General features: G+C 36.7%; 1 protein-coding gene across 1 annotated transcript; it reads right to left on the minus strand.

Annotated features, from left to right (window-relative positions):
• Positions 1-1,109: 1,109 nt before the first annotated feature.
• On the minus strand, positions 1,110-9,337 carry LOC115755325 (3-phosphoinositide-dependent protein kinase 1-like). The gene is made up of 11 exons (XM_048284259.1): positions 8,611-9,337; positions 7,712-7,892; positions 7,507-7,559; positions 6,116-6,217; positions 5,939-6,047; positions 5,773-5,851; positions 5,465-5,630; positions 3,196-3,330; positions 2,952-3,118; positions 2,107-2,329; positions 1,110-1,606 (listed from the first exon to the last, which is right to left on the minus strand). The coding sequence occupies exons 1-11, from the start codon at positions 8,791-8,793 to the stop codon at positions 1,523-1,525; spliced, it is 1,482 nt and encodes a 493-aa protein (XP_048140216.1). The 5' UTR covers positions 8,794-9,337; the 3' UTR covers positions 1,110-1,522.
• Positions 9,338-10,575: the final 1,238 nt, after the last annotated feature.

Consider the following 10,575-nt stretch of genomic DNA (forward strand, 5'->3'; position numbering starts at 1 on the left):
CAAGAGTATCAATTTAGGATTTTTTATAATAAAAAAATAGTTTGGGGTAAATTTATCATAAATATACCAGTTTAGTGTTTTTTATAATTAAAAAAAATAGTTTAGGGTGAATTTATTCTAGTTATATTAGTTTGAGATTTTTCGTGGTCAAAAAAATAGTTTGGGATAAATTTATTACAAGTGTATACCAGTTTGGGGTTTTTCATAGTATTAACCCAAATGAAAAAAGTAAGTAATATCATTTCACCCAATTAAGAATAAGATGAAGTAACTTTTTTTTTTTTTTTTGCAGTGGCTATAACATATTCATATCCAGATAAACGAGTAAGTTTGAGTAATCGGCAACTTTCCACGTGAAATACATTTTTTCATTTTAATTAGTACTTAAAAAAACCTAGTAATTCATTCACGCAAAAAAAAAAAAAAAGTAGTAATTCATTTGCGCGACATTTTCACAGATATTAATACATTGAAAACCTACTACTAACTACTGATATCTTTATTCTCTTAGTAAATTTCCCCTAGAAAAAGTAATTTCCAATCGATTTAGTAACTTTTTATAGAAGTATAGCAATTTCTTCGCATCGAAAAGGAAGAGTTTTGATGGGGGCAACAATTTATTGATGCCACTAGTGAGATTTCTTATAAAAAGTAGGTCTTTGCTTATTTATGATAACTAACAATAGTAACTTTTTTATAATGCGAACTAGCTTAATTTTGGTAATTAGCAATTTTCATACAACTGTATTAACTTCTTTTCAAATGGGAACTAACTTAATTTTGGTAATTAGCGATTTTTATACAACCATATTAACTTCTTTTCGATGATCTAGTAAGCATAGACTATAGGCTAAATCTCGCGGCACGTGGTAAAATTACACAAATAGTATAATGCCGTAAATATGAAACGATAGTTTTTGCAGAAATTAAGGATGGTCCTGTAAGAAGAGCCGAGAAATGTCAAAATTAATAAACTTTATTAACAAATGAGAAAGAAAGAAATATATAATTTGCAAAGCTTGAGCGCTCTGAGCTGTGCAAGGTTGACTTCTATCATATGAGAGAATGGGAGACCAAGTTGCACAAGCAAGTGTCTACAGAGAATTTGTGTTCTTTTTTTTTTTTCCAATAAATTGATGATGAGTGTTATTACAAGTTACAACAAAAATAATAAAGAGAACACCCCCCTTAGAATCCCTACAACCATTTTCCATTTTACAAACAAGCTTGGAATTACATCAAATAATTTAAAAAAAGAAGGGGAAAAAGAAAAAAGAGGGGAAAAAAAAGAAGAAAAAAGAGAGAGAGAGAAAAAGAAAGAAAATTGTTTGCTGCCATTTGCATCAGTCACCAGCAGATTTGGGATGGAGACTTTAAGGGGGATACACTGAGCACCTAAATTCCGAATCTCGAACTTCGAATTTCGCTTGTCCGTCGTGTAAAAAATTGCTTGGGGGCGGATTGCTTTATGTATCCCCCTTCGCGCCTCTACAGTATCGAAATGTCCGAAAGCAAAGCAGTCTCACCGACTTTGAAGACCCTCGATCGCCTTTTTCCATTGCCATGCTCTCTGTTTTGCATCCTCAAATGACATTACCTTCTTTGGCTGTACCATCAGCAAATCGAATCAGGCGAACAAACAGCTAGCTTATACACGCAAAAATCTCATTTAAAGAGACGGGAGAGCATTGACCAATCATCATATGCCAGGTTGAGAAAAATAATGCACAAATGTGCTACATCCGAAATTAGTCCCGGGAATAAAGCAAGAAATGTCACCGACAGTCCTAAACTTACGTTACGATGCATGGACAATGCGTTACAGTTTCACTAAGCATCCCAATCAGAGCTGTCAGACTCACTAATTTCCGTATCACAAAATGACTAACATGAAAAGAACATCAGTTGGCCATTTTTTTAGGTCAAATTGATTGGATGTCTAATGTTGATGAAAGTTAATACTTGTATGTGCTATGGTTTTTGAAACCCAAACATATTCTGCAGCTAAATGTCCCAGGACATTGTAAGTTTATCAACAAAAAGGTTTGGACAGACAATTTGCATGGGAAAACTCGGCTCAACATATAACAGAGAAAAGAGACGCACCGTGCAGATTTTGAAGCTTGAAGGACTTGCGACTTGGATATTGAGGTCGTTAGGATTGTTGGACCAGATAATATTTCCTTTTACAACTAGTTTTGACGGGTCCACGTATATTAATTTGGGCTTGTTAGTAAGGATAAGCTGAACCTTCTTGTTTGTTAGCTTCCTTATTTTCTTCACCGTCGAGATCATCAGGACAGATTCCCCGGGATCTAGGAATTGTTGCCTGTCATGGTAAGGTTGTCAGACTCCCCAAGAAAAACTGAAACCATGCTACCTAAAAAGTAGCCCAAAGCCACACAAAAATGACAACTTAAACAACTTTCTATTTGAAAAAATTCTAGCAACACAACAAATTAAAAACTTAAATGGAAGCCAAAACCCAAAATATGGTCATACTGTGAGACTGATAAGAAAATGCCATTGGCCGTTAAGTCCAAAAGTGTCATTTCCTCAGACGGCATCGCCTCTAAAGTCGAAATGCGTGTATAGAATAAGTAGATTAATATACAAACATTCAAGCAAGCATCAAGTAATTTCATCTTTCACACATTAGAGGATATTAAGCACCATATAACCACAAAATTGAGCAACAAGACCATCTTAATGTCAATTTCAAGTGAACAGGAAGTGCTGACACTCTTTAGACAAGGATGGGATGCCATTAGTCATATACAACCCTTTTTTACTTGCATATTGAACTTTTTACACCGTGCATCTTACAGCTTTTCCCATATCCCACGCCAAAGAAACTAAAGAACCAAAACAATTAGCTAATTTTCTTTTTCGTTTGTAACAGAAAGAAATAAAGCCGAATAGAGACAAAATTCAAGCAGATGAAGTGATACCATTTGGAATCAAAGGAGTCGATGGAAGCGAGCCTAGTTATATGAGCAGATGATTCGGAAGATGATGCAGGACCGCTATTTCCTTCAACTTGCCTCAATGCACCATCCCCCACATGAGAAGGGTTCCATGAAGATTCCTGAGAATCATCAGCATCCCCTGAATGAACCTACAAAAAGGTGCTCCTTTAAAATGATATCCCAAATGTATGGATGTCAATATGCTTCAAAACAACATAAATTGTACCACTTGCTCCAAAGCTAGTTTTGGTGGTATTTGCTTTCTTAAATTTTGCCAGTCAGTTCCTGTAAAGAACGGGTGCATTTTTAGCGCGTCGTAACCATCAGGTCCAGCGCCTGGCCTTCGGGTAGGTTCAATGTCCTGCACATGATTACTTGAACATTATTAAACTACACCATGCTCAGTAAAGCAAGATGAGATGCATATAGGGATAGTCTGTGGTATACTTAATGGGGGCAATCGCCTTCACTGAGAAAGATATTCTCGTTTTTTCATAAAGAGATCGATTGACCTATAGTTTTTTATCTTTGACCCCATTGAATTACAAAATTCATAATCAAACCGAGATGTTTTATGTGACAGTCTCAAAAGCACAAATTGCAACAAAAATAAGGTTCTGAAATTCAGTCCTACATACTAATTTACATATTTCAACGATTGTAGTACAATGCTTCATATATTCCAGCTCCCAATATAGGTAATCAAGTTAACTGTATGTGTAATAGCACCCATGCACACGTAATCACTCATGCTGCCTCCAAATAAATCAGTAGGAAATTCCAGAGTAAGAACTACAAATTGGACTCAAAAACTTGCTCCACGTTGTTGGCCAAAATATTCATGATACAGCACTTGGAGTTCCGATATTCAGAGTTCTACTGGAGCACCTCTTGGTGCCCATTACTAAGTGCTTCTTATGTCAATAGAAACAATTTGAACTTCAATTGTTTCATGCCCCAAGTTAAATCTCATTGAAGCTTAACCAAATGATTAGGATGAGGTACAGGACTACTACTAAACACGTAAATACAACACCACCACCTCCAACCATATCATCATTTTATTCCATGCGATATCCTTTCATTTTTTAAGTTGTCTGTCTATAACCACGCACTACTAAATACCGATAGTCAAACAGCAGGACAGTTTACATGATATCGTCCCGCCTCGACCACCACTAGCCTTCTCTTTTTCTCTGCCCCTTAATTTACTTGTTCATTAAGCATATGTTGTTCCACAGATAAATCCACTATTTGTTTGCTTGTGGATTTTTTTTTAGCAGTGTGCGCACCATCTTCTTGTATATGATGAAGCCCAGTTGCGGAATACATGCGTCTCTATCAGACAACTTGTGGGGAATTCAGAACTCATATACAAGGAAGCCACTTGCTTCAAATGTACATATCAGTCCATTCAACCTTTCCCAGAAAACAAAGAGAGCACCTCATAGAACTGCTATTCACAGAATTATCAGCACATGATGTGGAAAAATCACTGAAACATTTCACGAATCTGATTTACTTTCCATCATCTTCTAAACCAAGTGTGAATAGTTGACGAGATTTTGCTAAGGCTCGTTCAATAACAACAGTAAAATGTCTAAGAATGGGTTCGTACAAAAATAGGTGAGAATAAGGACCAAAGTATTCCTGAACATCACCAGATAATGTGATTAATCTGCATGCAGGTCATGTCTTCACACATACATGTTGAAGAATCGGAGATACAAAAACAAAATTATAGACTAACCAATACCATAAATCAGCGAGATTAATATGCATATGCAAGATATCAGACAGCCAGAAAAAGACCACTATTGCTCAGAGAGTAGTCCCAGTCTTATGTCAATGTAGCTCCATGCATTACACCGTCCATCTGTTCTCGCAAAACCAATAGAGAGCAAATGTAAAGAACTCAAAACGGTACTTCCATCAAACCTCCCACTAGACTCAGCCTTATTATCTAAACAAGGCATAAGTTCTATCATAGCTGCTATACATTGAAATCCAGTCTCTAAAGCATCTGAAACAAAAGAATGGTCAACCCAGAAAGGTTCCTCTCCATACTTGCTGGGGAAATGGAGGCTCTTTGCATAAGAGTCAATAACAAAGCAACATTATCTTGGCAAAATTATGCCCCCTTCAACCCCTCTCCCCACCTTTCAGCTGCCAAACTACATTAAGGATTTCTAGTAATGGGAGTATGGACTCTTTCTCTCACATTGCTTCTCAAATGCATCACAATATAGAGTCCTTCATATTTAAATCAATGTATCAACTCAAGAAGACTACCACAAATTAACCCAACCAGTAGTTCCATTGAAGGAGCCATTTTCATTGTTACTGTGCTAGCTGTTAGTATTCTGATGACAGCATAGGAAAATTAGGCACTTCCAGTCAATAAACTAGACAAACCTACGGAATTGTTTTCAATCCTTGTCGAGTGTAAGCATGTTTTACCAAACAATTTCTTCAGTATCAAGTCAGTAGCTTACCAACAACCTGTCAATGAGGTCCTTAGCTTTATCGGAAAAATGCTCTGGAAACCGTATATCTCTTGCTAAAATTCTTTGGAACGTAAGCCATTCACTTGCATCTTTAAAAGGAGAAGTTCCTGAAAGCATTTGATACAATGTGCAGCCCAGCGCCCAGAGATCATTTCTGTTTGAATATATGTTCAGAAGATCAAACTATCATCCTTAAAAGAATGCAAGGTTAGCAACAAAAATTCCGCTCTAGTAAAAAAGCCATTCCAAATTTGCTAGTATTGAGGTGACGCATTGAACAGTGGGGGGTCCCATACCCAAAAGTGGCTGGAGAGGAGTTGAGGACCTCTGGAGGAACATATGCTGCTGTGCCCACAAAGGTACAGGCCTTATCATCTGAAATGGAGTTTAACAGAATAAACTTAAAATGAGATGAAAAGGTAAAGATTCATGGAAACGACTCTAAATGAGAACAATTCTTACCTGATGCAGCATTTGGAAGGACAGTTATACTGCTATCTTGCATAGGCTTCACACTCCCAAAATCAGCAATTTTAATATGACCTTCGTTGGTAAGGAGCAAGTTCTCTGGCTGTCATTTAAGTGACCATTAGCCTTTTACAAATTATGAAGCATGAGAAAAGTATATTACAAGATTACCTTAATGTCCCGATGTATCAATCCGAGATTATGTATGTATTCTAGAGCATCAACAACTTCAGCTGCATAAAAGCGAGCTTCATCTTCTGATAAGCGACCTTTCTGCAAAAACAAACTAACTAATATCAAATAATGCAAAACGAAATCCAGCCGAAACATGGTAGATATTTGAGATGCAGGAAAAATGATATTGGGATTTTTTTCTTTGTTCGTATATGATCATGAAGTAGAAACTTAGTACTATTCCTAGTTTAAAGTTGTTTAAACCAGAATTCTTGTTTGTATTCCAGGTATATATGTAAATATGCACGCACCCGCGCGCACACATGTATATATATATATATATATATATATATATATATATATATATATAGAGAGAGAGAGAGAGAGAGAGAGAGAGAGAGAGAGAGAGATTAAGAAAGAAAAAAAAAACAAAGGAAAACGTCACAAGACTATGCTTAGCCAGAACAAGATGTCCAAAGACAAATAAAAGAGCACCACTTAGAATCAACCAAAGTTATAAACCCTCACACATTCTTTCGTTAAGTTCTCTCCAAATGTGCCACATGAGACAAAGTGGTGCAGCACGAAGACATTGAGTCTCCACTGAAAGCATTCCAATGGCCAAAGTTTGATGGTTTGAATTTGCATAACCCATGCCACCTTAGACGAGCTAAGGATATGATTCAAAAGCTCAAGAGCAAACTCACAATGAAGAAACAGATAATCAAGAGATTCCCCTGAATGCTCACACATGCACAACATCCGTGAAAATGAACTGTTCCTAAGATTCTCAATAGTAAGAATCTTGGTCAAGCTACTGTCCGACAAAAGAAGGCAATTCTATAAGGAATAAGAACCAGCCGGATTGCTCTAAAGGGAGAGGAACGAGGGGAGAAATTCTCTGCGGTCAAATAAGATGATTTAACACTGAATGTCTTGGTATTAGCTGGGTGCCATACCATCTTGTCATCCCAAAGACATCAATTCTGAAAGAAGCCAAAGGGGAGGAAAGCTCCCATTCATGCTTTAATTGTTCATCTAAAGTATGTTTGATTAAAATTTCCGAATGTTTCTCACATTACTATGGTGGTGTCCATGTTGGTTTTTAAGATATTCCTATGTCAACAAGGTCAAAGGCATTCATATAGATATGGATTCTGCAATCAAAGGGTAAATTGAAAATCGCAGATTACAAATAGAAAATCTAAAGTGAGATAATTATAAACTATTTCTAGGGCAATCACAACTAATGTAATAATTAGGTCGACTCTACAAAGAGTAGCATGGACAGCAACCCTAATTTCATGTAAATGGCAAGTGTAGTAATATCAGGAGAACTATACCAGATAAGTATTGAGCAACATAGGGATCATTTTACAAGAACTCACCCTGGTAATCTGATCAAAAAGTTCTCCACCTTCACATGATTCAAGTGCCATATCTACAAAATTAAATGGAGCATCATTAGACGACAAAAAAGTCGAGCCCAGGAAAAGAAGAGAAAAGAAAGCAACACGCAGCAAAATATAAATGAAAATTGAAGCACTTGAAGAAGGAATAGAATTCTAAACAGACAGAACCAACAGGACCTACATAGTGAAAAGGTGTCCTGGAATGTGAAATATAGCCGCACAATGCCCGGATGGTCCAACTGATCAAGAACAATCCTCTCCAGCTTCACGTAAGCTGTTTTATTCTCTTTGGTGATGAATTTCTTGTCCATAATCTTCAATGCATACACCATTCCTGTGTCCTTCTTTTTTGCCCTCACAACCTGGCGATATTACAAGACATATAACAGTAACACCAGAATAATCTACAAGCTTATCAGAAGTTAAAATCTTTTATATTGCGACATATTCGGACAAAGATAGCAATGAGTAAAATTTAACAGTAACTAGCCTATTGAAATGAAACAGGTTTTACACAAATTGCACGGAAGAGGCGACTCTCAGAAAATTTCCCACTAGTTCATCAAACTTTGCCTGTAAATATATCATCGCCTCATAGCATGACAGACCAATGCATGTACTCTTCTGGACTGCTCCTGCCTAAAATCCCTTTCCTAGAATCCTAGTTTATGATGTTCTACTGACTCTAGAAACAAGCCCACAAGCTCACAAACAACATATTTGATTTATAATTTTACGCTATGCGACTTGCATATACTAACCGAACCATACAGGAGTAAAAGGAAGAGAGATTCACACAGAATCAACTGCCCCAGCGGCTGAGCTCGCAAGAAAGCTTCCAATGAATAATTCGAGCAATTATTGTCTTTTCATTAATTTTTTTATAATTTTTTGTTGGCTGAGGATAAGCAATATTTTCCAGGTCGAAAGACAAGCAACCCAAAATCACCACTCAGCTGAATTAACCAATCAAAACTAAAACAAATCGTCATCAACGGAAAGCACACCAAACGAATCAACAACGACAAACTTACTAGCTCAAGCAAAGGAAAAACATAAGGGAGAAAGAAAAAAACGAACCTTTGAATAAGAGCCAACGCCATAGATCTTCCCCAACTCAAAGTCCTGAATCGTGAAGCTCTCCTGAGGAGCCCGGAACGCAAAGCTCTTAGATCTCTGAACATTCCCTCCATTGGACGAATTATTGGAATTATTCCCCTGAATCTTCAGCTTCGAATCAAATTCTTTCTCCATTGCCAACATTTCTCCCTCAAACCAACCAAATAGAAAGAACAAGAATAGCTGCTTACCCTACATAAGAACCAACTTTTTAACACAACCCCCTCTCTCCCTCTCTAGGGGAAAAAAAAAAGAGAAAGATTTAAACTTTCACAAACTTTCACCCTCAAGAAATCTGGGGAGGAGAGATTTGACCGTTCAAAGGGAAACCCACATTGGATCAGAGATTATTTCTCTGTGTTGGGGTCTTTTTTTTTTTCCCTTCTTTTGGATGTTGGTACTTGGGTGGGATTCTCTGATAAAGAAGAAAAGTAGAAGAACTGATTTTGATTCCTTTGTGTTCTATGTGTGGTCTATGATATGAGGTTGTTTTGTTTTTCGCATATTTCTTTTGGAGGGGGGATGGGTTGGTCTGAGAGATTATCAGCTTTTGCTTTCGAAGAACACAGAAAGTGAGGGGAAGGGTTGATGATGAGGACAGGGAACGTGGATTTTGAGGGCGGAAGAGGAAGAGAGAGAGGTATGGGGATTGAAGAAGAGAAGGGGAACAGCACATGGGGCTGAATGATGGGGATCATTCATTCATTCATTCCCATTTAACAAAAAACACACAAAAACACACTCTTTCTCTCTCTCACTAGATTAGTTTTTCTGACAAAACAGATTTTTTTTTTCAGACAAAAAGAGTCATTAGTTTTTCGTTTTAATTATCATTTTTTTTAATCTCTCTCCAGATTATTAGGCAGACCTAAAAAAGGGGAGGGGAGGGGAGGGAAAGAAAAGTGGCCAGTGATGGTGCTGCTGATGCTGTCCATGATTAATCGGAGGTGCCATGTCAATTTTTGTTCTCTAAGAACAGAGAAATTGGAAAGAGGAAAATGAGAAGAAAGTATAATTCTTCAAGCAAAGCGCACAAAACAAAATTGATGCAATTTCACATGAATGAAATAAAATTTCAGATATCTCCACTTGAAAAAAGGGAAGAGAAGAAGTATTGATGTTCGTTGTTCAAAGAATAAAAGAAAATTCTAAATAAGGGCTTGAAATGTCATCGTTTTATCAAATAAAGGCATGAAGTAAACATTATTTCGAATAAGGACCTAAATTGCACTTATTATTTTAGAAATTGGCATGATCAATGATATTTTCGTCATTTCATTTTTTTTTACCTTTTTCCCTTTTTTTTTTTTCCTAGCTTCTCGCTAGTGGCCTACATCAAGCAATGGCCGGCCACCGTCGAGGGCTAAGCAAGGTAAGGGTCGCCCTCATCGGCCTCGCCCAGGCTAGGCTAAAGTCGCCCTTGCCAAATTTTCCCATCAAGGGAGGGCCGCCCTCGCTAATGGCCGGCCACCAAACAAAAGTTAGGGGAAAAAAAGGAAAAAAAGAAAGGAAAATTGAAAAAAGAAAAATAAAAGAAAAATAAAATCAAAAAATAAAATGACTAAAATGACCTTGGTTAAGCCATTCTTTAAAACAACGAAAGCACTTCAGTTTCTTATTTGAGAAAAGGAGAGCACTCCATACCCTTATTTAGAAATTTCACAAGAATATGTATTGCACGAGCACAAAAGTATATTTCACTAGAAAATTTTTTTTGTTATGTTTATAACTTTTGTCAATGGGTTAATGTTACGAAAAATCCCAAATTGGTACACTTGTGATAAATTTACTTAATATTAATTTTTTGATCACCAAAAATTTCAAACTGGTACACTTGTGATAAATTACTTCAAACTAATTTTTTTTTGGTAAGTTCAAACTAATTTTTTGATCTACCAAAAAAAAAAAAATCAAAACCGGCACATA

This window comes from Rhodamnia argentea, chromosome 8, assembly GCF_020921035.1.
Source record: "Rhodamnia argentea isolate NSW1041297 chromosome 8, ASM2092103v1, whole genome shotgun sequence".
Lineage (NCBI taxonomy): Eukaryota > Viridiplantae > Streptophyta > Magnoliopsida > Myrtales > Myrtaceae > Rhodamnia > Rhodamnia argentea.